This window comes from Pholis gunnellus (assembly GCF_910591455.1).
Source record: "Pholis gunnellus genome assembly, chromosome: 7".
Classification (NCBI taxonomy): domain Eukaryota; kingdom Metazoa; phylum Chordata; class Actinopteri; order Perciformes; family Pholidae; genus Pholis; species Pholis gunnellus.
In genome coordinates, this window is record NC_136533.1 from 11,280,547 (window position 1) to 11,306,088 (window position 25,542).

The 25,542-nt window shown below is 40.4% G+C and overlaps 5 protein-coding genes across 6 annotated transcripts; 4 read left to right on the top strand and 1 right to left on the bottom strand.

Moving 5' to 3' along the window:
* Nucleotides 1-136: 136 nt before the first annotated feature.
* hexa (hexosaminidase A (alpha polypeptide)) lies at nt 137-7,930 on the top strand. 2 transcript variants are annotated; one of them, XM_079163021.1, is made up of 14 exons: nt 137-414; nt 1,081-1,185; nt 1,305-1,370; nt 1,597-1,643; nt 1,773-1,883; nt 1,963-2,064; nt 2,242-2,374; nt 2,668-2,848; nt 3,071-3,157; nt 3,270-3,342; nt 4,908-5,088; nt 5,289-5,379; nt 5,495-5,602; nt 5,714-7,930. In XM_079163021.1, the coding sequence occupies exons 1-14, from the start codon at nt 147-149 to the stop codon at nt 5,775-5,777; spliced, it is 1,617 nt and encodes a 538-aa protein (XP_079019147.1). In that variant the 5' UTR covers nt 137-146; the 3' UTR covers nt 5,778-7,930. The 2 variants fall into 2 exon arrangements, with proteins under 2 accessions (XP_079019147.1, XP_079019148.1); XM_079163022.1 differs by lacking the exons at nt 4,908-5,088; nt 5,289-5,379; nt 5,495-5,602; nt 5,714-7,930 and adding an exon at nt 4,027-4,549.
* Nucleotides 7,931-12,149: 4,219 nt separating this feature from the next.
* Nucleotides 12,150-14,641, top strand: LOC306698226 (photoreceptor-specific nuclear receptor-like; the record flags this gene model as incomplete). Its single annotated transcript, XM_079162445.1, has 8 exons — nt 12,150-12,225; nt 12,528-12,678; nt 12,797-12,900; nt 13,014-13,265; nt 13,682-13,869; nt 13,956-14,196; nt 14,276-14,381; nt 14,509-14,641. The coding sequence occupies 8 exons, from the start codon at nt 12,150-12,152 to the stop codon at nt 14,639-14,641; spliced, it is 1,251 nt and encodes a 416-aa protein (XP_079018571.1).
* A 1,262-nt stretch (nt 14,642-15,903) lies between these two features.
* Nucleotides 15,904-19,550, top strand: stoml1 (stomatin (EPB72)-like 1). The gene is made up of 7 exons (XM_079163039.1): nt 15,904-16,198; nt 16,856-16,962; nt 17,057-17,206; nt 17,900-18,103; nt 18,185-18,395; nt 18,485-18,685; nt 18,847-19,550. The coding sequence occupies exons 1-7, from the start codon at nt 16,042-16,044 to the stop codon at nt 19,077-19,079; spliced, it is 1,263 nt and encodes a 420-aa protein (XP_079019165.1). The 5' UTR covers nt 15,904-16,041; the 3' UTR covers nt 19,080-19,550.
* A 326-nt stretch (nt 19,551-19,876) lies between these two features.
* On the top strand, nt 19,877-22,554 carry cyp11a1.2 (cytochrome P450 family 11 subfamily A member 1, tandem duplicate 2; the record flags this gene model as incomplete). Its single annotated transcript, XM_079163283.1, has 9 exons — nt 19,877-20,145; nt 20,409-20,564; nt 20,708-20,907; nt 21,035-21,238; nt 21,402-21,562; nt 21,641-21,807; nt 21,983-22,061; nt 22,157-22,348; nt 22,432-22,554. The coding sequence occupies 9 exons, from the start codon at nt 19,877-19,879 to the stop codon at nt 22,552-22,554; spliced, it is 1,551 nt and encodes a 516-aa protein (XP_079019409.1).
* A 465-nt stretch (nt 22,555-23,019) lies between these two features.
* Nucleotides 23,020-25,343, bottom strand: ccdc33 (coiled-coil domain containing 33; the record flags this gene model as incomplete). The annotated part of the gene is made up of 7 exons (XM_079163502.1): nt 23,020-23,270; nt 23,381-23,470; nt 23,634-23,787; nt 23,914-23,936; nt 24,082-24,213; nt 24,320-24,408; nt 25,151-25,343. 7 exons carry the CDS (start codon nt 25,341-25,343, stop codon nt 23,148-23,150), a joined length of 804 nt encoding a protein of 267 aa, XP_079019628.1. The 3' UTR covers nt 23,020-23,147.
* Nucleotides 25,344-25,542: the final 199 nt, after the last annotated feature.

The window sequence follows — 25,542 nt, forward strand, 5'->3', positions numbered from 1 at the left end:
AATCATTTACTTTACCGTTAGTTAAAAATAATAATACAAAAATAAAATCACGCATATACCTTGTGGCTCCAGTCATGTGACTTCATGCTCTTGTCCACCTGACTGGCGCGCGCTTCACAGTGCAGTTTCCCTTTGAGTGGAGTAGGATGGAAGCCGTGTGTATGGTTAGTTTTGGACGATATACTCGTCCACATTTTTATTTACTACTACTTATTATCCTCCCGCTTGGCCTACACACAGTGGAGGGAGTGTGGCCATTACCGCAGTCTTTCATCTCCTCAATCGAGCGATACCCTCTGAACCCTCAGGCTTTCTACTTTGGATACGGAAGACAGTCAGCCGCACAGCAGGGCTGCTCTGTTCTGGATTCTGCATTCAAAAGATATTTTTCTCTTATCTTTCCAGACTACACTGGTAAGTGATAAAGTGATGTGCCATAAAGACTATTGCGGGAGTTAAAAGATCCACCCATACTAACAAAAATGGTAAATATTAACAAAGGGATTCAAATATGTATGATTTATTGCGACCGCAGTATGCCTATATATCATAGGACCAGAATTTGCTGTGCCATGAATATGTCATTATAAGCACAAACAATGTTCAAACTATGTATGTAAATCCTGTCTTTTTAAATTGTAGTGTTAACATTAAGAGTGTGATGATCTGGGGATTCACACATGTAAGATTGCATAATGGATGCACACACATGTAGAACAAAGTGCTCACTGGTTTGGTTTTGAATGCTTTGTTTGTCATGTTGGCTTTTAAAGTTGATCAATGGGCTTTGTAGAGACAGCAGTTCATCAGTCAGCCCGTGTAGGACTACCTACCCTAAAAGCCCTCAATGACAATGGACCAGTGCAGCACAGCGTAATGTTTGTGTTTTCAAAAATACCATATTTATTGAATAATGGCAGTCTTACTGTAACATTGTCAAAATGAGAGTGCAAAGGCAACACATGCACTTCTACAACGATCTGTGCATGAAGTATAATTACAATTAAAAAGATAAACTATACTTCATGCACAGACCTACAAAGCTACGAACTATGATAATCTCACTTTTATGATCAACAGGAAATGGTGTTCTGCGATTCTTTGAGGATAAACCATTTAACATTGAGATCACTGTTGACCATGATGATTGTGAGAGTTACCCAAATGAGCACTCATCTGAGAGATGTAAGTATCAACACATTTATCTGAGACAGAGCATCACATTCAAAGGTCAAAGTGGCAACAACCATTCCCAATCACTGAAGTTTGATGCATTATCTAACTCGCTTCTATTTGCATTTCAGATAATCTGACTGTCTCTGCAGGACAAGCATCACTGAATGCAGAAACCGTGTGGGGTGCATTAAGAGGTGAAAAAACACATGTGTACAAAAGTACAAATAAATAAAAGACATTTTAACAATCAGCTACAGTTAGCAAAGGAAAGGCTATGGTTCCATCAAAGCCTGTTAGTAAGTTGTACTGGATTCCTCATATCACCCAAAGTTTAATAACTGATCTAAGCATCCCACTGTTATCTGTGCAGCTTTTAATTGATTGCTTATTATATGTTATATATCCTATGATTAAGCGCAGGTCTGGAAACCTTCAGTCAGCTGGTGTATCAAGATGATTTTGGCTCAGTAAGTTTGAATTGTACAATGAGTTCTCTAAAGCTATTACTTATTGAATACACATTCTCACCATGTTATAAAGATTGATTAATGAGTAGATCAATCAAGCATTCTTTCACCATTTGTTTCTTCTTTTAGTATTTTGTGAACAAGACTGAGATTGACGACTTCCCCAGGTTTCAGTTCAGGGGAATTTTGTTGGACACTTCACGTCACTATTTACCAGTGAAGGACATTTTAAAAACTCTGGTAATAAACAGATGACATAACCTGAAATTCAGCCTTCTGTTTTCATTCAGTGGTACAAACATATATCTTTTCTTGTTAGGATGCAATGGCCTACAGTAAGTTCAATGTGTTTCATTGGCACATTGTGGATGACCCCTCCTTCCCTTACCAGAGCCAGACCTTTCCAGACCTTTCCAGTAAGGTATGTCTAATGAGAAAGAACAAGAAAAACAAGAAAATGGATCAGCATTTTAATGATAATAACGTGGTTATTTTATATTATCCTACATTTTTAACTAGCCTACTGCTTGTGGATTCATGATTTTAAATACTGAAAAGTTGCATCCATCCTGAACAAAAACGTCTGGCTCTGATTCAGGGGGCTTTCCATCCAATGACTCACATCTACACACAATCGGATGTGAGAAGGGTGATCTCACATGCCAGGCTGTGGGGAATAAGGGTTCTTCCTGAGTTTGATTCACCCGGCCACACCAAATCATGGGGAAAAGGTAAAATGTACTCTTAAACAACTGTTTTGTCCAAATGATCCCAGCTCCTTGATCTTCAACATATAAAGTATTTGGTATTATGCCTGGTTTGGTCCAACAGAAATCCTGTCAAACCTGCAAGCCAAGACTACAAATGCCAACAAGATACTGAATCTTGTGTTTGACTCCCTTCTTATTTGGGGACTTTTATGGCTACATCAGTAGCAACACATGTCTGCACTCAACAGAAAATACAAGAAATGTTTTTTTAACAAAATGCTGAACTAAATCTGATTGATTTGTTTATTCCTTAGGGCAGTCTGACCTGTTGACTCCCTGCTACAGCGGGAGCACCCCTTCAGGTGCTTTTGGTCCTGTTAATCCAGCGTTACCCTCCACCTACCAGTTCATGGCGAGACTTTTTAAGGAAGTGTCATCGGTGTTTCCTGATTCCTACATCCACTTAGGAGGGGATGAGGTGGACTTTTCTTGCTGGTAGGTTGAAATGTGACGGATCATTTAAATTCCTGCCGACTGTTTGCCCTGGTTTTGATCACTATTGTTTGTTAATGTTGTTACTGAATTTGTACACACATCTGTACATTTATTTTCATCGTTTAGAATTGGGTTTTTTTTTAACCAAGATGATAGATGATGTAGGTACATGTTTTTAAATTTACCAACAAAACAAAAGATTGTCACTGCTTATTTCCATAGGAGTTCCAACCCGGATGTCCGAGCATTTATGCAGAAGATGGGATTTGGAGGAGACTTCACCAAACTGGAAGCATTCTACATGGAGAGGTAGGTTGTGAAGGGGAACACACTGTGCAATGTAAAAAGCTCGGGGATGTACACCAACCAACATGTTTAAGTTACAAATGTCATTAATGTCTCTATTATTATATATTTCCAGCATTGTGAATATCACTTCAGCCCTCAACAAGACAGTTATTGTCTGGCAGGATGTGTTTGACTACCATGAACGAGTAAGTACACCCCAACAAATATCCCCTCTGTGATATAATATACAGTATACATGAATATAGTATAATATGTGTCAGTGGTGTTCATATAGGCTCACATACGTTTTAGACATTGTTTATAATATGATTCATTTTTTTTCTGCTAGTGCAGGGTTGCTTTATGTTGTTTTTTTTTACAGAAAAGCAATGATTTACATGCTCACAAATCTTAATATTTGAAATGCTGAAAATGTTCATGTCATTGCAGCACCACCATGTGTTTACTTTACACCAATGAAGTTTGTTATTACTATTACATGTAACCATTACTTGTAGCTTAGTGCAGATCAAGGCATCTAAAACAAGGCCTGCTTTATTTTGTAGTACTTAGTACAGCTATTTCATATTGTGTTAAAGTATGTGCATTCACTGAAGGAGATATTTAAATTTATAAACACGTAGCAAATATTTCACACATCTTTTCAGTTCACGCAGGCTAGTAATTGTCACATAATATGGATAAATACATTTTTACTTCTGCAGGCATCCACTGACTGTAATGTTTTTGTTAGATACCGATATAATGTTGACTTCAGCAGATTCAGTGGTGACCAACCATTTTTAACAGTATATTGTCTGATAAAGAAAAGCTAATGTATCTCACAATCATGTATCGTAAGTCTGATAGTCGATAGCATTGTGTTGCAGCGTAGCTCTCTATCAGTGGTGGAGGTATGGAGAGATGGCTGTTACCTGTGTGAAGTGCGCAGGGTGGCGAAAGCGGGTCTCAGGGTGATTCTCGCCGCTCCATGGTATCTGGACCATCCAGGGCCCACACACAACTGGGCCCGCTTCTATACTGTGTGGCCCCTCGCCTTCAAGGGTCAGAAAAGATTCTGCGTGCTGTGTCTAGTTGAAGTCGTGCTTTCTGCTGTGGTTTTTGTCTCTAATAATGATTTACAGGTACAACTTGGTTTCCTCTAAAGTACAGGGTATCCACGACCAAACCTTTTTGAGTGTGCAACACAGAATGTTCTATTTGTAGCCATATCGCTAGGTGGCAGTGAAGACTGCATTCATGTTACAGAGACATCGTCTGTGTCCAAATTGCATATGGTATACTAATTCTATACAGAATGTACAGTACAGACATTTTAATAGCATAGAAATTAATGTACCTTTTAATAACTGTTCCAGTGTGAACACATTACAAACAGTACTCAACTTAGAATTAGTAAGTAGTATGGAATTGGGACACAGCGACTGAGAGGTGTGATTGCTGTGGTACAAGCTCTGAATGCTGTCTTATGCTCCCATGCAAACATGCACACGCTTTCCCTACACACAGAAGTATACAAATGTTGCCATTGGCAGTCATTTACTGATTTATGAAGTTCAGATGCTTTTCCCGATTGGAGGGGTACAAATTCTGAGAACCATGCCAGTAAATGCTTGCCCTTGTTGATAAAAGCTCATTAAGGAGTTTGTATATGTGCCTATTTTCTGATATATAAAACCCTATATGTAAACAGTCAGATGCAATATAGCACAGAAGGGCAAGACAGCATGTTGTTTATCACCCTGTTCAGATCCCTAAGGACACAGTGCTGCACATCTGGAAGGGTACCCCAGCTAGTTATAAGGCAGAGCTCAGCAGGATGACCAAAGCTGGCATGAGGGTCCTGCTAGCTGCCCCATGGTACATCAACCACATTGCCTATGGCCAGGACTGGCGTGACTACTACAACGTGAAGCCACTGAACTTTTCTGGTGTGTGCATGCCAGAGTAATATCAAATTGTATAACCTGCCTCAGTTACGTGCTGGTGAATGTAGAGGCATATTTCAACATTGACTTGCAGTTTTTATGTGAAGTGGTGTGATACATTTGAAGTGAAGATTCGGATTGATTGTAAATTCATTAATAGCCATCATATCATTGAAGCAAAGCTTTTCACCGTCCCCTCGCAGGTACTGAGGAACAGAAGAAGCTGGTGATAGGGGGTGAAGTCTGCATGTGGGGGGAGTATGTCGATGCCACCAATCTCAGTCCACGTCTTTGGTACAAGATTAAAAAGATCTCTGAATTCCTAATACTAATCAACTTAATATAATAAGTGCAGCAACAATTGCATGAAATTACTCTAAATAATCACTGGTTGCACCCACAATTACAGGCCGAGGGCGAGTGCTGCAGCAGAGAGACTTTGGAGTGATGAGAAGCAGACCTCCAGTGTCGGCAAGGCGTTTCCTCGCCTGCAGGACTTTCGCTGTAGGCTTGTGAGGTAATTTACCATTAAAGAGTTCAGTGCTGGCATACCGTAACAAGACATAGGGCACTTTCTCTTATGTTTGCTTATTATATACTGGTGTTTCTGCTTCCCTTTCTCCTCAAGGCGTGGCATCAGAGCAGAGCCTCTGTATGTTGGACATTGTAAACATGAGTACCAAGGTGTTTGAAGATGTTGGATGGATTAACAATGAAAGGTTTTTCCCAGGGGATTAAGTTCATAGTTGCCTTCTTTTAAAGTGGTGTAAAATCTTTGATACATTGTTTCTGTAGTCTTAAATACAGAATTTGAATATTAAAATGCTTTCTCAGGGACTTATCTCATACCTATAATTTCTCTTTCTCCTTTTTTATAAAAACTATAGTTATTTTATTGTACTTACATTTTGCGTATTGAACAAATCACAATATAGAAATGTTCACAAATGCCCTGCTTGGAAGAACTTCACTGTAATGTCATCTTGAATTGCACTACTTGAATTGCAAAATATAGAATGTAGATTTTAAATTTAAAACTTGTACTCTTGGACTAAAACATGATAAAATAATGTTGTGCAGATGTGGGGGGTTTTTCTGCAAAAACAAATTTGAGACAGAATGCTAGCCTAATCCCAACGCTAATCTAATACAGAAAAATAAAGACATTGACAGCCTTTTTACACACATATTCAATTCAACTCAATTTAATTTATTTTTGTATAGCCCAAAATCACAAATTTGCCTCTGAGGGCTTTACAATCTGTACACATACGACATCCTCTGTCCCAGGACCCTCGCATCGGAACAGGAAAAAAATCCCCCAAAAAATCCCTTTAACGGGGAGAAAAGAGGAAAATATATATATATATATATATATATATATATATATATATATATATATATATTGCAAACAGACATACATTTATATACACACATGCGTATGGATTATATATTTCACCTCAGGAAATATCCCTTTCGTGTTGATTTCATTCACATAAATGAGGAAAAACAACAAGTCAGTACTGTGGTCACTAGATGAAATAGGCCTGATGCACTTGACCCCAGTTTTAATCATGAACTTATTTTAGAACTTTTTGATTGGTCAAAACTCCTCAGTCTGCTAGCTTTTGAGTCACACATTGATCTATTCTTTCCCGACACTGTTTTGAGCAGATGTAGGGGAAACCAAACCAGAATATCTTACCACTGTAACCACTAATATATGTTATGTAAGCCTAAACATGTTCCAGTCTCACATTTCTGACTCATCGGCTGAGGCTTTACTCAGCTCTGATCAGCTACAGTACATTGCCTGTGATCACACTTTTATGAAACAGTCAAAGGGTGTCTGTCTCCCTCTAGAGACAAAAGTGTGACATCCCAGGGAAGCCCCAATGTTTGACCAGTTTTCAGTGGTTGGGACCATGACCGCATAAAGAAGGCTGTGACTACTGAGAGTCAAAATTGCCAGAAAGGTCTTCGTTTATTTTAATTTGTAACTGGCAACACGAAGCCTCCTGGAGACCACAGCAAACGAAGAGGAACCTGTGTCTGCCTTCCTGTTACCTCTATGAGCAAATGCATTTGACATATAAATAGTTTATTTTTGTTTAGTTTAGGCATTACGTGACCTCTTGGGGCTGCCAGCTGTATTTTTTAATTCTTGAGTTGTGTTGACATAATTACCTTGCTATTACTGAGAGTAGAGTCCTGAATATAATACATTATTTCAGACTTTAAATGTTGCTGTTAGGCTGTGGTTTTAACATTTATTCAGAGTGCCATAAGCTAACACAAAAAAACAAGGCAATGGCTAACGGTGTGAAACGATTACTTTAAGAAAACTAAAACATTTCAAGTTAGAAGCAATGTAATCATGTCAATTGTAATGGTAAAATATGTATTAAGTATCATAATGGTAAAATATATTCTAGTATATTGGGATGTTTTGAAAGATGTTGTTCTACTGATGGGAAAGTACAGAGATACAGAAAAGAACACTGCAGTCCTACAGAGGTATTTAATCAGTTCATGAAACCAATGTCCTGTCTTCCAAGGTTGTTCACATGCACACACGAGAAGAAGAAACAGGGAACCATTGTTTCCAACCTCTGTATGAACTGACTCCCAGTTGAACGCACCTGTAAGACTCCAGATAATGAGCAGAAACAAATCAACCCGTGTCCAAAAACCTATACTCCCTTTCCTATGAGGTAACTAAAGGCATGACTTCTTGTATGCATAAAATATGATGTGCCTTGTACTTCTTTGACAGTGTGTCTGCACAGTTCACTGAGATATGTGTCTGTGTGTCCGCTCTCCTGCTTGCAAGCAATAAATTGACTCTTACTACTTTGAGCATTCATCAGACTCTGTTTATTTAACCAACTCTTATCCCGCATCTACATAGAAATATTCCACAACACAATGTTATTTCACATTAAAGATTTCCGTTATTTATTTTGAATGTTCTGTTTTATTCATGTCAAAGAGTATTGTGCTTTTATTTAGAAGACATAGCCAAATAAGCTGTTCAGTTCTTTTGTCAGCAGTAACATGGATTTTCTCTCACTGATGTTGATTCGCCTGTTGAATTGAGCTGACATGACTTTAGGACTTAGACAACTAATTTTCTCACTGTCTGGATTACAGTAGTAGATAGCAGCAGATGGCAAGGCGGGGCAATCCCTGGTTGCCATTGTGCTGACACCTCAATCCTTCCACTTCATCTGACTTGGGGGTGCCCACAATTGCTGAAGTGAAACTACAAAGCTTAACCTTGCTTTCGTGTCCATTCTCCGCAGCTACTTGAAATCAGGTAGACATGCTGAGTGCAGAGTAACAGAAGCTTACGATGGTATAACAGAGCGTGCATGAGATTATCCTGCCAGATCATACTGCCTTCATTCATTAGAAATTGGTAATTTAGTAATTTATAAAGTTTACTTTCAGAATGCTTGTTTTTTTATGCCAAAAGTTGTCTATTGTTTTATCATAGTCCTAAAAGTAGATTAATTTAGCTCATAATTAGGTAACAAAAGCTCTCAATTATGACATACATATGCTTTTGCAACTTGAGGCACCTGCTCCATGTGTATGAAGAGGGAGCCAACAACTTTCAAAGTTAATCTCACTCTAGCTGTCATTAATGGAGATTGTATAAAAAAAGCTGCTTAGACTGATACAAAGATTTGTGTACAGCGTTCAAGGGCATCCTCTGAAGGACAAAATAAATCACGTCTTACACATGTGTGCCTGCTGCAGGGCATGCTGCTTTTTAATGTTTGATGGACTGCAGCTGACGACAGCGAATAGTACTTGAAACTTGTAATATGTAGAAAGATAACGACACTGTTAAACTAACCAACACCTGCAGGGTTCTGTCATCATAAATGTTCCCACTAAATACATAATCATCCAGTTGGCTCATGGCAGCGGGCTGCTAAAGTTTGGCTACATCTGCGCAACAATCACAGGGCTGAGGAGTGAAGAAACGTGACAGTTATCCCTGCCAGACAAAACCTCAAAGCAGCACTTTGTTTATAGCAGCATTATCTTACCTGTGGCGTCAACTGGAGTCAAGAAAAGAGAGAAAGGACAATTATGTTTAATTATGTGTTTCACTATGATGGAAATCATATCAATCAAATCATCATGAGTTACACTTTGCTTATGTGTAACTCATAAGTTAAGTAAGTTTCACATTTGAAAGGATCCGAAACATCCAACAATAACTTTCTTAGAAAATGACTTTTTAGCAGACTACATGTCAATTTCCTTTCTACTAGTATGAAGAGCAACATACTAGAGCAACAGCTGTGTTATGTAATCTGATGACTGCAGATTAGCATGCTCAGTACTGCTTAGGTTAGTATAAATATGTATTTTAGGCATGTTCACAATCACAGAGTAGGTTTAGATGGTGTTTTGAATGCAAATTTATGCTGCAACCAAAGTTTAATGTAAATGCAAATGCGACGTGGACCGCAGTGAAAGACCGTCTAGTGTGCATAAACTTCCCAAACTTTGTTTATTATGTAAAAGTTGCGAAATTAAATCGTATCACAAGTAATTATTAAAGGTGCATTTGAGACATTCTGATGCCACGTTTGAACTATTTTAACTCTATTCAACAGTTTTAACTAGTTTCACATCCAGTGGATACAAGGTACTGTAGGTGAAGCTGCCGGACCTGTTGGCCACAAGTGTGTGTGTATCTGTATAAACTGTGGCAGGTTCATTATGCTATAGTGAAATTGCTGTTTGTTGTACACAGGGAAAAGCGAGGGAAGTGTGTGTGCCCCTTTAAAACACAAACACTGCTTTACATAATAAATGTAAAGAAATGTGAAGTGCTTTACATAAAGCAAAGACATGCATTACAACAACACTATGAACTAAATGTACAAACACAGTAAATGACTGTTGCACCTGCAGTCTATTATAACTTATAATGCTGGTATTATTTTTGACTTGTGAGTCTGTCTGTGTCGTCATGGCAAAATGTCCTGGAGACACCTGCTGTGGTGGGACCTACCCCAGAAGTGGTTTTGAGTACTTTGTCGGGTGTTTATTTGTCTGTGGACAGATTCTATCATCACGACAGCGTCACAACCGTGAAAGATGCAGTCACAAAACTTTACAGGTGTGTAGTTAAGATCAAAACAAATGCAAAATTCAAAGATGGTTGTGGGCCGAGTAAAGACACTGAAAGTAGGTGTTAGGAAGTGGAGAAGTGGCCATTGGTCCCCCCCAACTTTACATCCCTGGCCAGATTTGGCGTTGCAGCTGGTGTGATCCCATCGCAGGATGGCCTCTAGTTTCACTTGTGATGACAAACTGTATTACTGAGGTGCATAATACAAAGCCAATTCAATGCATACTATTAACATACATTCCTTCATATAACATATCTGTACCTACACACCATTGATTCAAACAAGTGCAAATGTCTCTGTGTGCATAGCCCTCGTAGAATGCCTCTATTGTAATCCTTTTATACGCCAATTTAGGCCAACAGAAGGAGCTCTGTTTTCCATACTACATTGTTTTCCTAAGAATCAAGAGTGACTTAAAGGGATTACAGAATTCATTCTGTGGACACTGCAGGCAGTCACATTGTATCTTTACTGTCTTTGCTACATTTGATCTGATTAACGAGCTGAACTAGATGCCATTATCTATATGCTATAATGACTTCAGCCATAGCTTGAGAGACCTGTACAAAAAAATAACGAGCACAGGTGTTGATGTTTCTGATATTTCTTTGTGGTCATCCACTGTGTAATATCTTAAAGTGAAGAAGAGAAATGAGAATATTAGGATTTGTGCTGTGCAATAACAGTTAATTGCACATGGGTTACTAATTAGGCAGATGGAGGCTCCTCACCATATGGCAGAAGAATGGAATTAAGGGTCAACTTGTTGCTGCTCTTTCAATCTCTGCACTAATTGTTTTTCTTCTCATCACCCCCTTTCGTGATCCCCCCTCCAAGAAGGAGACCACATTTCATGGAGGGTTAAGCTACTTTGCTGATTTGGGGTGAAGCCATTAGTGTCATTGCCAGGGCCAATATGGTGCAGAAGGAATGTCTTAAGTGAGGTGTAAGACTACACTGTTAACCAGATGGTGAGGAACATACATACATGTGTACTATGAGTGGAACCCATATTGCTATGTTTTGTGTCTTGTTGATTAGTTAATTGGTTTACTTGTCGTAAATAACTTCTAAAACCTCAAGTCAATACTGTGGGCAGTAGTAGAATACTCTTTATGATTTTGTAGGCTAGACAACCATAGAAGCATCTTTGCTTGTAGACTTACTTTAGCTTTTCTTATAATAACTGTATGTTTACAATGAATTAGCTGATTTGAGAAAGGCATTATACGTAAAGAATTAACAGGGTAGAATTTAAACAGATTGCTCTCTGGAGACTCTGAACTTTACCATGCAGTCAGCAGCCACATTTATGAAACCATTTAAAAGTAGTGTGAGTGAGAAGTAAAATGTTTTCTTTTTCTTTTTCAGTGGTCTCTTTTGTAGATTTTAGTTGTGCCTGTAAGTGGAGTGACTGATTGATTTACCCTTATTGACAGTAAAGATTAAGAAGATGACAAATCAGCATTTGCTTACACAGCGCCTGGTGCTAATCTCCTTGTCTTCCTTCAGAAAGCCCCCAGACAGCTTGCACTCATTCTGGCCGAGAGAAAGAAAGAAGAAGTAAAGAAGTGACTCTGTTGACCCTCCAGTACATCAGAAACGACCAGAGAAAGGACAACAGCACTGGATCGATATCATCGAGCATTCCTGGAGTAACTCTCTGATGACCTCTGAAGAAATTAGGCTTTAATTACAAGCTTTAATGCAAATAACTACAATTTTGTGTTTTAGGGCACCACCACGTGTCAACACTTCACATGAAAGATGATTTGATCCAGCCAGTCAACTGCACAAAAAAGACTTTATAATCTTTTGTTTTCTTCTTTCTATTTTCCGAGTAATCTTCTATTTGTCTAAACACTGTTTATTAAGCAAAGTTTAGATATTAGAAGATATCTCAAAATGGAGGACCACATGACCAAAATTAACAGGTTTTCTTCTGACACGTCGAATGACTTCACTGATGGACCTCAAGCAGGTGAGCCAATGCTTGTTGTAATATGGAACTGTTTAAATATAAACAATGACAACAACAACAACAAAAAACGTAAAATATCTTTATTAAATATATATATTTTTCTGTACAGCAGATAAAAGAGTAATGCTATTGATAATAGTTGTGTTTATTGCGTGTATAGTTAAAATAATTTCTAAAAAGAAAGAACAAATAAATAAATAATAATAATAAAATAATAATATCTGTACAATTAAGATGTCTGTTGAGTCTTATAAGGATGAGAAAAATGTTGATTATTTATTTCTGCTATCTGTCCTCTACAGAAATAAGTTCAGTCCCAGGTAAAGCACATGGCCACGGTCTGCTGTGTAAAGTGTGTTCTGATTCAAGCAGTGGTAAACACTATGGGATCTACGCCTGCAACGGCTGCAGTGGCTTCTTCAAGCGCAGTGTGAGACGAAGACTCATCTACAGGTGAGCTGAACTTTGATCTAATAGGACAGTCACAATTACAATCTGTTTAATGGAGAAATGCAACTTGTGTAACGAGAAATTCTTCGTATTTTAACTTTTTTTTCCATCAATATCACAGGTGTCAAGCTGGATCAAGCAGGTGCCCCGTTGACAAGGCCCATCGGAACCAATGCCAAGCTTGTCGACTAAAGAAGTGTCTCCAAGCTGGCATGAACAAAGATGGTGAGAAAAATCTCAATACCTTGACTGTGGAGAGTATATTATATGTGCATATATGATTTATGTCATTGTACAATCTTTTCACCCGATGTATTATTTACTTGTCCTTTTGGCAGCTGTGCAGAACGAGCGACAGCCTCGAAGCACAGCACACGTCAGTCTAGACTCTATAAATGTGGACACTAAAAAGGAGCACCTGGCCACCACAAGGGAGCTCACCTCCTCCGCCCCCGACTCATCGGTCATCTGCAAACCTCTGGTCACCACCTCTGCCGCCGTACAGCCCTGCAGCAACCCCAATAACTACCACCGCTTTATGGTCAGCCTGCTTACTGCAGAAACCTGTGCAAAACTGGAGCCCGAGGATGGTGAGATCATAAGACATACATTGACTTCAGGTGGACACAACACGTACCCACTTCTATGTAAAAATACACTATGATTTGCTTTAGATGTCCATGATAAGTGGAGTTTGCTTTTAGGATTATACAATAAGTCACAAAAATGTAGAATTTTATTTTCTAAATTGTAATGATTCATTTAAACGTAATAATATAAGATAAGATAGATAAAATAAGATTATCCTTTGTTAGTCCCACAGCGGGAAAAACAAGAGACATCAGTAGAAAACAGAACAAAATACTAAAACAAAACAAGTACAATAGATAATCAAACAGTAAAGGTATAATAAATAAGTGAACTGTAAAAAACAACAAAGGCTAAAAATACAATATAGTACTCCTATTAGCCTAAACATTTGTGTGATTCTCTTTTTAATGCACAGTGGAGGAGAATATTGATGTGACAACCAATGATTCAGGGCGAGATCGGACTCCCTCTGACTGCCGTCTGTCCCCGTACATGTCCAGCTGTCCAGAGAGTATATATGAGACATCGGCACGACTCCTCTTCGTGTCTGTGAAGTGGGCAAAAAATCTGCCTGTTTTTGCTCACTTGCCATTTCGAGACCAGGTGAGACTGACTGACACTTTTTTTGTATAGATACATACGTAAATCGTGTGTCAGACTGATAACATTCATTTCTGTGACCTCCTCAGGTGATTCTCCTTGAGGAAGCTTGGAGTGAGATGTTCCTCTTGTGTGCCATCCAGTGGTCCCTGCCCATGGACAGCTGTCCTCTTCTGTCTCTGCCAGATCTCTCTCCCACACAGAAGGCCAAGATCAGCCTCCCCACAGCTGACCTGCGCATCCTGGAAGAGGTCTTTAATCGCTTTAAGGCCCTGGCAGTTGACCCTACTGAATTTGCCTGCCTGAAAGCCATTGTACTGTTCAAGCCAGGTGAGGAGTTAATCCTTCAGCAATATGCATTTGTTACTGAATGGACATTGTAACTAATGTCATGCTGTTTGACTTGCAGAGACACGCAGCCTCAAAAACCCAGAGCAGGTGGAGAATCTGCAGGACCAGTCACAGGTGTTGTTAGGTCAGCACATCCATTCACTATACCCCAGCCAAAGTGCCAGGTAAGCCTGACTCTCTCTCTCTGATTGACTACAAAGATCATTAAACATAAAAACATCACACAAGTTTGTTATGTAAAAGCTTAAACAGAAACAGGAAGTTCACTCTCCTTTGTTCTCGTCCATCAAGGTTTGGGAGACTTTTACTTCTGCTGCCATCCCTCCACTCTGTGAGCTCTGAGAAAATAGAGCAGCTGTTCTTTCGCACAACCATTGGCAGCACACCCATGGAGAAGCTGCTGTGTGACATGTTCAAAAACTAAGACACTAACTAATCAAGAACACTGGAAAGACAAATGAAACCTGCTAGGAAAACGCCATAAACCAACCCTCAAGCAACATGTTTTCTGTTTGTTTCACATATTGTGGTTATGACTTCTTTCAAATGTATTAGTGTCTGGCATTCTTATTAAAGCTATACAACAACCTTTCTTTTTGTGTTGATTTTGGCAGTCCCATGTGGACAATAGTGGTAGTGTTTCCAAGCACCTCTCATTTTACTGCAGCTGGGTCTGACAGTCTGCTTCTCATAGTCCTGGTTCTGATTCAACGCTGCAGCCAAAGATGCTGCTGTGAAAGATTTAGCAGCTCGGGGCTGCACAGTGAAATATCGGACCTGAACGCCATGAAGTTTAAAGCCACTGCTACTGCTGAGGACATCACCGGAGAATATCCATCAATCCATGCTGCTTCCAGCAGCTTGATGTCAGTGTTGGCTCCCAGCAAGTCCAGGAGGAGGAGGAGACGCTGAGCTGTCCTCCCTCCCGCCAGAGCTTCCAACTGCAGGTAGATGGCAGCAGCAAATCCAGATCCGGGTCGGTCGGCGTGGGATGGCTGCAACTGTAGGCCACGCTGGAGACTGAGCTGAAGGAGTTTCTAGTGAACCTGCATGATTACAACAAAATCCGATCTGGTGGCACAGAGGACATGCTTAAAGAATAACTATAAAGAAATAGCCAATCTTCTTGCTGATGGTCTTGTTTACTTATGTAGATCATAAAGAGGCAGAGTATTAAATTGAGACTGTATAATGGCTATTGGCCAATTTTAGCTGTTTGAGGTCATTTATAGACCAGAGAGCTGTTAACTGCCTTACTCTCATATCTTGGTCACAATTTTGTGTTCTTTATCAAAACTCTTAAACATCGATATTTGCCCCCAAAACTCAATAATGGTCCAGATCTATTATGATTTGTCTCTTGAATAATATTTACTTAATGACAGGATCACTGGTTTTCTTCCATCCTTGGGGACCTTTCCATGGAATCAGACAACAACAACAAAAAAAAAAATAATACATCTGACTGTAAAAGCCAGTACAGTAACATCTGACTGCAAACATATCTGAAACGGGAGACCTTAAAAGAAACAGGTTTATCAATGTGGGGCCACAGTATGTCCTGGAATGTAAACTGCAGTTGGTCTACAGCAACGGTAGGTGGCGGTAACGAGCATATTTACTGACGAAGAGGCAACGAGCCGTCAGTAAACACAGCGAAGAAGAGCTGGAGCAAAAACACGGAAGAACTTCACGTTAGCTAGCATAGTGAGCTAAAGCATCCTCTATTTTAGTAACAGTACATACCTTGTTTACTTCGACAGGGTTTGGGCTCATAGCATGTACTGATAGTTAACATGAAGTTGCCTTAAATAAGAAACAACAATGTTTAGCAAGTCGTATCAGCAGCTCCCTCAGAAGGACACCACCAGTCCGAGGACTCCTGGCTTGTTTGTGGACACTGACAGCTTCACACAGCGCGGCTACTACCAAGGCTTTTCTTTTGACAACATCCCCAATGTTTCTGTTAACGACTTCACCGGTAAGAACCTAACAGTTATGGTAGCTGTCTTTGTGTGGGGTCATGAGAGCTATTGTAATGTAATATACGACTGTGGGGTATAATAAATAGTCTAATTAAAGCAATAAGAGCATTGCCCTTTAACTATTTTACTGTCTAAATATGAGATTTGTTGGTAGTATTATTACGATTAGTCTATCGTGTTTTTTGTGCCAATGTTCCCTTTAACTCTATTGTCCTCAAAGGAAATCAGTCTTGCATTCAGGTAAAATACAATACGCACTCACAAACATTGATCAAAAATAAAGTACATAAAATATATAATAAATGTATGTACAACATATGCCACACTACATAGCATTGCACATTAACTTCTTAAAAGGTTGGTGGACTTGCATGAGACAAATGAAAATGACAACATATGACATATCCTGTAGTTAAGTTCCTAGGATGAGTCAAGCTCTAAAACACTAGATCCTACATATCCCATAATGCATTATCATGTTTCCTGAAGCCCTTCCTGGTAAAATCTCATCTTTCAAACCCCACACACCCAGTTTGTAGTGCAGGATTTCTAGTCTCCCAAGTGGGGAGCTCCCCTTACAGCCACAGATAAGATGACATCATAAACTGAAAATACCTTAAAGACGAAGACTTTTTTGTTTCTTGTCTTTTAAGATACCTCCCAAGGATGGCTGTCCTGGATCTGCAACCTGATTGTCATCTTCCTTGTCCACATCTTCACATTCATAACATTTCCTATAACAGGATGGTTTGTACTGAAAGTAAGGGGAAACCTCTCATCAGTTATTCCTACAGCACGTCTACTAAACTTGTCAGAGAATGAAAACAAACACCTCTGACTCATCTTGTTCGTAGACTGTGCCTAACTACCAGAGGGTAGTCGTGTTTCGTCTGGGTCGAGTCGGTCCTCCCAAGGGCCCTGGTATTGTCCTTGTGCTGCCCCTCATTGACCAGTGGCAGAGAGTAGACCTGCGCACCCGTGCTTTCAACATCCCCCCCTGCCAGGTAAACCACGACACCGAGTTCATCACTAGTTACCGAAGCAGTAGTGATGGAGAACTTGTTTCAACACATTGTCCTACACTACACAAACCATTCAAATATAATTAAAGGATAGGTTCACAATGTTTCAAGTCTAGTCAGTCACGTTTCCTTCAGATAAACATCTGAACGCACAGAGGACTGTGGAGTTTGTTCCCCATCACGTCCATTTGACGTAAATCTCTTAATGACCTGTTTAAACAGGCGGAACGATTACAGCAAGCAAAATCTGTTTTTATTTATTTTGTCCTACAGGTGTCACTCTTGGTTCATGTGCTGAGTGTTTTGTCTTTAGTCTCATATCTTTGCCCCACATTAACTTCAGAATTAAATGCCGATGGCAATGTTTAGTTTTTAAAGCTTAAGCATTTATCACAGTTATGAGCTGTTTTTTTTAATTGTTATTAACCTTTCCGTATGCATTTTTTAGATAGTAACTACAGAACCATCGCTGAAATGCGTTACTGCATTTCAATACAGTTAAAGTGTCAAGACTCTCCTTCTGAGCGGCCAGCATTTGTCAATTGTAGTCAGCCTTACACAGTAAATATTTCTTAGTCAATAGAATGAAGAGGAGATGTCTCTATATTTTTGACAAATGTCATATGACCAGTAGTGGTTGTCCAGCCCATATAAAACATAATTCTGCTGCTGTAGGTGATTACTATGGATGACGGCGTGCTGTCAGTGGGAGCAGACATCCAGTTCAGGATCTGGAGCCCCGTCATGTCAGTGCTCTCAGTCCAGGACCTGAATGCCTCAACCAGGATGACTGCACAGAAGGCTTTGACCTACAGCCTGTCTAAGAAGACTGTCAGGGAGATCCAGACTGGGAGAGTTAAACTTGGAGAATATCTCGGGGTGAGACAACACTGGACCTATTCTCTGCTGGCTTTTCACTGTATCACGTCAAACTAACATCCTTTTTATTGCTCTGTACAGATGGACATCAATGAGATGACTCGACCCTGGGGGCTGGAGGTGGACAGGGTAGAGCTTACCCTGGGCTCTGTACTCAAAGCACCCGGGGAAGGCTCCTCTGGATCCCTCATCATGCCACCTTCTGTGCCTGGACTTGAAGGCCTCGCTGGCCCCATTCAGGAGTTGGCCATGCACTTTCTGGGCAAGAGTGGCATTTTACAGCCTCAAAAAGGTATGGCCTCACACTAACATGACAGTTTTTGTACAACATGTACCCAGTTTGATGTTGTTGTATAATACACCTGGGTCTTTTCTCTTCAGACGACAGCATAACTTTCACAGATGAGCTCAGCAGTGCCCCTCAGGAAGTTGTGACCACATCAGGTTCTGTTGACGAGCTGCTCGGCCGGGTCAAGCTCGTGCTCTCAGAAACTTTGGTCCACCAGGTTGGGGCCTGCTTTCAGTTCAACATAAGCTCGGAAGATGGACAGCATCACAGTTACCATGTGGATTTGAGCCAAGGTGATAAATATGCCCCAATTATGAGAGCATTTTCATTCAGATAAGTCAAGCAGCTCAATGCAAATCTGTCTGATAAAGCTAAACTGTTTAAGTTAATTAGAAAACAAAAGTAAAGTGAGATAAATATCAAGTATCTCCATCGCTCTGTGTGTGTTCTGTAGGAAGCGGTGCAGCTGGAGCAGGGTCCTTGTGCAGAGAGCCAGATGTGACACTGAGCTTAAGTGACAGCGACCTTCTGGCCATGTTCCAGGGCGAGCTACAACCATTTGCTGCCTACACCAGTGGCAGACTCCAAATCCAGGGAGACATTAAGACTGCCATGAAGCTGGAAGAACTCATAAAGCTCCTTAAAGATGGGGTTGGAAATATTGAGAAATTAGAAAGCGTACAATAGATTTTAAAAAGGATCCAGCAGAAAACACAGCCCAGTGTTGGCAACAATGAAGGCAGCTAGCAGCACCGGCTCAAAAAGTCATGAGAAAGTCAGCAAGACTGACAGCCCTCCCTCTATATCGTCTCCACCAAAATGATCATAATGAACTTAAACAACATTTACTCGTTTGTTTGGCCCGGATAAAATGATTGGATGGGCTTATTACAGTGCTGGTGGGATGTGAAGAGAATTTCAACAAATATAACAAAAAATGTTTTTGAGCATGATCAGATTATTCATAATCAAACAAAAGGGAATTTAACATGGTTAGATTGTGAATAACCAGAGGAATTCACCTTACAATTACCAACCCTAGCTTTAAGAAATGAAGTTCAATGAAGTGCATTTGTATGTGTATTTATTAAATCTTTAATTTTAGAGGTACAGTACTGTATATGTTGATTGTATTTGTTATAAACAGAGTTTCTGTTATGGCCTTGTCTTTCTTCACAAATCAAAGCAAATGCTTGTTTACAAAGACAACAGACCTTCTGAAGGTCTTTAAGCCCTAATGTTAGTTGGAATAGTCTCACTTTTTACATACAGATGATTGCAGGGTGCTATTACACAAGATTACATATTCAGTAAGTAATGCTGAATACACTTGTAAATACTAATAGGCTGTGCTGTTCAACTGGAGAGCCTTGATCAGCAAAGGGAGGGGGGGGGCAGACTATTTAGACCAGCCTACTTTTTTTGCACCAGATGTCCCTGGGAGAGCCTGTTGAAGGTAGAGCAGAGCGAGAACTGTTGTCGGGATGGCCAGGTGGAGTGTGTGGCGCAGCCCCGTGACGGTGCCCCTGTACCGGATTGGAGCGCTGACAACAGGTGTGCGCTGCGGCAGCAGTATGCCGGTGGTCAGACAGGTGTACTCCGAGGGCAGCAGCACTGTCAGGCCTTTCGGTGAGATTCCTGGACTGTGGAAAAATGGGGTGGCCAACTTGTATAATTTTTGGAAACTGGACGGCTTCAAAAACCTTCACCGCATCATGTTACAGAACTTCAACACTTTTGGACCCATTTACAGGTACGGAAAGCAAAGCAGTTTTCATAATTCTTAAATAAAAGGATAAAATAGTTCTGCACGACACTTATCGTCAAGGTCTGTCTTAAGCAAACAGTAACATAAGTAGACAAAACAAATGAGTTCAGTTTGAAATGAATGTTCTGGGCCAAATATAAAAAAAATTGTGTTTAAGTATTTGTGACAGAAAATCCACAAGGTCATGTTTTCTGAAAACAAACATCTGATATGGTATTTTCAACCCTTTTCCCCTCTCTGTATGTCAGAGAAAAAGTAGGTTACTATGAAAGTGTGAATATCATCAATCCTGAAGATGCTGCTATCCTGTTCAAAGCCGAGGGCCATTATCCTAAAAGGCTGAAAGTTGAAGCCTGGACGTCATACAGAGACTACAGGAATCGCAAATATGGAGTTCTATTAAAGTACGTGCTCTAATTATCCCGATCTACCTGCATAAACTCTGTTTTACCAAAATGTCGACACTTTCGTGGAACCAAGGCTTTACTCAGTGTTACTGTGGCTTAATTTCCTCGCTGGTTGAAGTTAACGTACAATCTTCTCGCAGGGATGGAGAAGACTGGAGATCAAACCGTGTGATTCTCAACAAGGAGGTGATTTCCCCAAAGATGCTGGAAAACTTTGTGCCTTTGCTGGACGAAGTCGGGCAGGATTTTGTGGCCAGAATTCACAAAAAGATAGAGCGAAATGGCCAGAACAAATGGACCACTGACCTTTCTCAAGAGCTCTTTAAATATGCACTGGAGTGTAAGTCTGACTTTAACCACTTTTATCTCCATGTAGAATTGATCTCACTCGGTGTCTCGGTAAGTGCACTTTTGTTTCACCCATATTATTGCTCATCTTTGTCTCATGTTTGCTCTGTTCTTCACAGCGGTGAGCTCAGTGCTGTATGGGGAGCGTCTGGGTTTGATGCTGGACTACATCGATCCTGAAGTGCAACATTTCATTGACTGCATCACCCTCATGTTCAAGACTACCTCACCCATGCTGTACATACCTCCTGCTCTGTTGAGGCGGATTGGAGCGAAGGTGTGGCGGGACCACGTGCAGGCTTGGGATGGCATCTTCAACCAAGGTAGGACCCAGAAAACAAACGGGATGAACATTTTGAAGTATTGCTTTCACCGGCGCCAGGAAGTTCTCACTTCTGTTAGATGAAAATCACATTTTCTATTTCTTATGTTTGTACTGTATGTGGAGCAGTTTATTACTTCGTTGGTATTGTTTTGGTGCATCAGCGGACCGCTGCATTCACAACATCTACAGGCAGTTACATCAGGAAGATGGCATTCCAAAGAAATACCCAGGAGTCCTGGCTAGCCTGCTCATGCTGGACAAGCTGTCCATTGAAGACATTAAGGCCAGTGTCACTGAGCTAATGGCTGGAGGAGTGGATACTGTAAGAAAACAAATATTTATCTTCCAGAATGTGACTTCTTTTTTGGCTTTCTGCATAATTCTGTTTCTGTTTTTTCAGACTTCTATAACGCTGCTGTGGACATTGTATGAACTAGCTCGGCACCCCAACCTCCAGGAGGAGCTGAGGGAGGAGGTGGCTGCGGCCCGGGCTGAAAGCCAGGGAGACATGCTGGAGATGCTGAAGCGGATTCCATTGGTCAAAGGAGCTCTGAAGGAAACACTGAGGTGTAAAAAAAATGGCAGTGCCAGATATGTGATGATACTGTAGAGATGTCAGTTGTTTAGGGAATAGTTTCCACTAATTCATAGTGGCTTTGAAAATGGCCTTTTGTTGTTTACCACGTTTTGCCATCTACTTGCAAGTGTCCTTTAATGTAGATTTTCCCCTGTGATTCCTCAGGTTACACCCAATTGCAGTGAGCTTGCAACGATACATAACACAAGATATCATTATTCAAAACTACCACATCCCGGCTGGGGTGAGAGGCACTTAAAAATATAAATTGTTTCAAAAACTAAGCAAGTGTTAAGCATAGTGTTGGGAGCCTGTTCACCTTTTTGTGTTTGTGTTTAGACTCTGGTTCAGCTCGGACTGTACGCAATGGGCAGAGACCCCAAAGTGTTTATTCGTCCGGAGCAGTATCAGCCCTCCCGCTGGCTGAGGACAGAGACGCACTACTTCAGGAGCCTGGGCTTCGGCTTCGGGCCCCGTCAGTGTTTAGGACGCAGAATAGCCGAGGCAGAGATGCAACTCTTCCTTATCCATGTGAGATATATAGAGAATAAAATACTCACTGTACTCATTTACACTGCATATTAACTGTGTGCATTTCTCTTCTGTCTTTGCAGATGCTTGAGAACTTCCGAGTGGAGAAACAGCGCCACGTGGAAGTGCAGAGTACCTTTGAGCTCATTCTCTTACCAGAGAAACCTATAATATTGACTTTGAAGCCTCTACAGACTAGTCGGTAACGCCAAGTTTGAGAGACAATCTGTGGTGCATGGTAAGCCAGGCTCATTTCTAGGAAGGGCTTCACAAAGCACCACAATGTAAACACTAAATTAGATCTTCCAACCTTAGATGTATATGGACAGCAAGAAAACATTTGGAAAGAAAAAGCCCAAAACGTGCATGAACAAATTACCTCAGTAAATCAATAACCAGTGAATAGTAACTATATGTACCGTTTCTTATTTGGAGAGTCATTTAAACAATGATGAAAATATGTAGCGTGTGTGTACAATATAATAAAAAACCTGGAATGTACAGATGCTTTATTCCATGTTTAAACAGTGATGAATAAAATAATACAACTGATTCAAAACATGTCTTGTAATATATCATTTTATTACATATTTTAATATCAACATATATAATTAGAAAATATTTTTTTTGGAACATTAATTTAAAGAAAACTGTTGTAAAAATGTGTATGTTTAGTCTGGGTAAATAGTTCAGTCGTTACTTTGTCATTTTACAGGCTTCTGCTTTGCTGATACGATTCTGATACAGACCTCTGTAAGAAGCAGATCAAATCAAATAATTACACACAGCACAGTTTGTGTTATGTAAAAAGACGGCTACGGTGGATTGCGGTGGCTGTCCGGACAAAGTCATGACTGTGCTCACTCAGCTTGGTCAACATTTCTGGTTTCTGTCTCCCCCATAATTTAGAGTTCTCCTCCAGCTGTAATAAATTCAAAGCCAAAACTTCCACTTAACCACGAATGAAAGACTGATCAGTGACTCCTAAGTTTATAAAGCAAATAGATTTATCTATTTTCTTTGTATTTTCACCTGAGCCTCCAGTCTTTGGACTCTTGCCTCGGCCATCTCCAGTTTATTTAGTAAACTCACTTTCTCCTTGACTGGCGGTGCTTGTTTTGCCTGAGGGGAACATGACACAAGACAAATAGAGATTTCAGTAACTGCAAGACAATATTTGGGTGGTACAATAACATTTTTTAAATATATTCCTCAAACCATATCTGAACTGTACACCATTTTTACATCACACTGTGTGAATACTGGCTTGAATGTGTAGGAGTACCTGTGCTATCTGCTGTATAATGACTGGAGCAGGCTGCTGCCGCATCCTCTCCAGCTCTCCTCTGTGACGAGTGTTTTCTGCTGCCAGGGCCAAATCTATCTCTTCCTTTCTGCGGCCAGTCTCCCCTACACAGCATGAGGGGTTGTTCTGGCTTCTGCAAATGCTTTGAAAACAACATATTGTTCCTTCACCACACTGAATCTACCTACCGCTTTGCTTTTTCACCACCAGCCTTTTATCAACACGCTGTTTATTCTTCTCTCTGAGTTTGCTATCTAACGCTTTCTCCAGCTTCTCAATGACCTGAGAAAAAGGGGAGGGCACAAGTACACAAGATATAATCCAAACATACATTTCAAGGTATTATTCATAGAAAGACGCATTCCCCGTTGTGATAGAGACGGGTATACCAGTAAGTGTAGAGCGGACATTGTAGTTAACTGTTCACCCTTTCCTGCTGTTTTACTGTGACCTCCAAAGTTGCCATCTCTGCAAAGTGACTGTGGTGGTGCTGCAGATTCTCCGGTTGCAGCTGGTGAACTCTCTGAAGTTGTAGTAGCTCCTTCTCACTGTCATTCTTCTGCACAACACACAGAAAATGTTAGTAGAGTAGAAAACTATATAAACACTCTGACACGAATGAATTAAGTTGTATTTGTGTAACGTGTGTTTGTGTATCTTCTAACCTTGATCAAGTCATTCTGCAGCTGCTGGATCCTGCCCCTTTGAGAGGCAGCCTTACTGGTCTCACTGGCTAGCTTGAATCTCAGAGAGGCTTAAAATAAAACCGGAATACAAATCATACATCGCGGAAATAATACCTGTGCTTGTTATTTGCGCAGATTTTTATAGGTGTAGGAATGTGCCGTTTCTTTCTGGCTACATCCATACGTCTAAATCAGAAAGTGGCATTCAAGTTTGTCAAAGCTGAGAGTTCTCTGTAAAGAATAAAAAGTTAAGTTTCAATGACTTTTCAAATTTAGAATGATTATTATGTCAGTTCTGAGGCTTAGACATTTGAACTATGATGATCAAAACAGCCATCAATAAAGCTTTTGAAATGTAATAGAGTGTCTGTTGGATGGGACTCAAATCTGGTCCCTTTACTTTGATGCCAGCAGCGGGACCTTCAGGAACATCTTTCCACTGAGGGTCACAAACTGTCCTTCAGGAGATAAGGGAGGCACTACCCACAGAGCTTATCAGGGTCCGTGGCCTAAATCAGCTGCCTTATCACAAAACGGCACAGTCTGCTTGGGAATAGACACTCGCAAGGATTAGCAAACACACAGAGAGCCACCTTTCACCATCACTACTTCATCTGCCAATGAAATGCCCTTAAATCCATAACAACATGGACTGCTGGCTGGACAGTCAACTTTCTGACGTTACTGAGTCTGCAGAACTTTGGTCAAATCATTACTTTTGCATGGTTTTGGTTCAGGCACATTGTGGATGTAGATGAATGGCTAATATGTGGTTGAGTAACTAAACCATAGCGCTATGCTGTAGCTTACCTATACGGTCAGCAGTCTCAGCCTTGGTCATGGCGTCAATGTCTGTGTCATCCAGCAGGTCTCGGCCGAGGTCCTGCTGCAGAGACAGATCAGTGCGGAGCTGACTGTTTTCTGCCTCCAACGTCACCACCCGTGTCCTCAGTGCTATGATGTCTTCAGCCATCCTACTCATGGCTGAACGATAGTTTTCCATCTCCTAATGGAGAGAACGACAGTTGCTTGAAATGGGATACTTGTTAGTCTAATTAATAATAATAAAAGACTAACTTAATCCCTTTAATAACCTTTGAAAGCAAATCCCCTGTAGAGCTCATAGTTAAACTGTACCAGTTTGAGTTTCATGTGTGCCATCCAGGATGGTGTTAAGGGAGAAGATGACTAAAAACTACCCA

What these genes read in the sequence shown, in the direction of transcription:
- hexa (XM_079163021.1), top strand. Translation starts at nt 147, where the DNA reads ATGGAAGCCGTGTGTATGGTTAGTTTTGGACGATATACTCGTCCACAT. An exon ending in GAAGCATTCTACATGGAGAG is followed by an intron (nt 3,158 to 3,269) that starts GTAGGTTGTGAA and finishes ATATATTTCCAG; the next exon opens with CATTGTGAATATCACTTCAG. An exon ending in AATCTCAGTCCACGTCTTTG is followed by an intron (nt 5,380 to 5,494) that starts GTACAAGATTAA and finishes CCACAATTACAG; the next exon opens with GCCGAGGGCGAGTGCTGCAG.
- stoml1 (XM_079163039.1), top strand. Translation starts at nt 16,042, where the DNA reads ATGTTTAGCAAGTCGTATCAGCAGCTCCCTCAGAAGGACACCACCAGT. An exon ending in TTCTGTTAACGACTTCACCG is followed by an intron (nt 16,199 to 16,855) that starts GTAAGAACCTAA and finishes TTGTCTTTTAAG; the next exon opens with ATACCTCCCAAGGATGGCTG. An exon ending in TCAACATCCCCCCCTGCCAG is followed by an intron (nt 17,207 to 17,899) that starts GTAAACCACGAC and finishes CTGCTGCTGTAG; the next exon opens with GTGATTACTATGGATGACGG.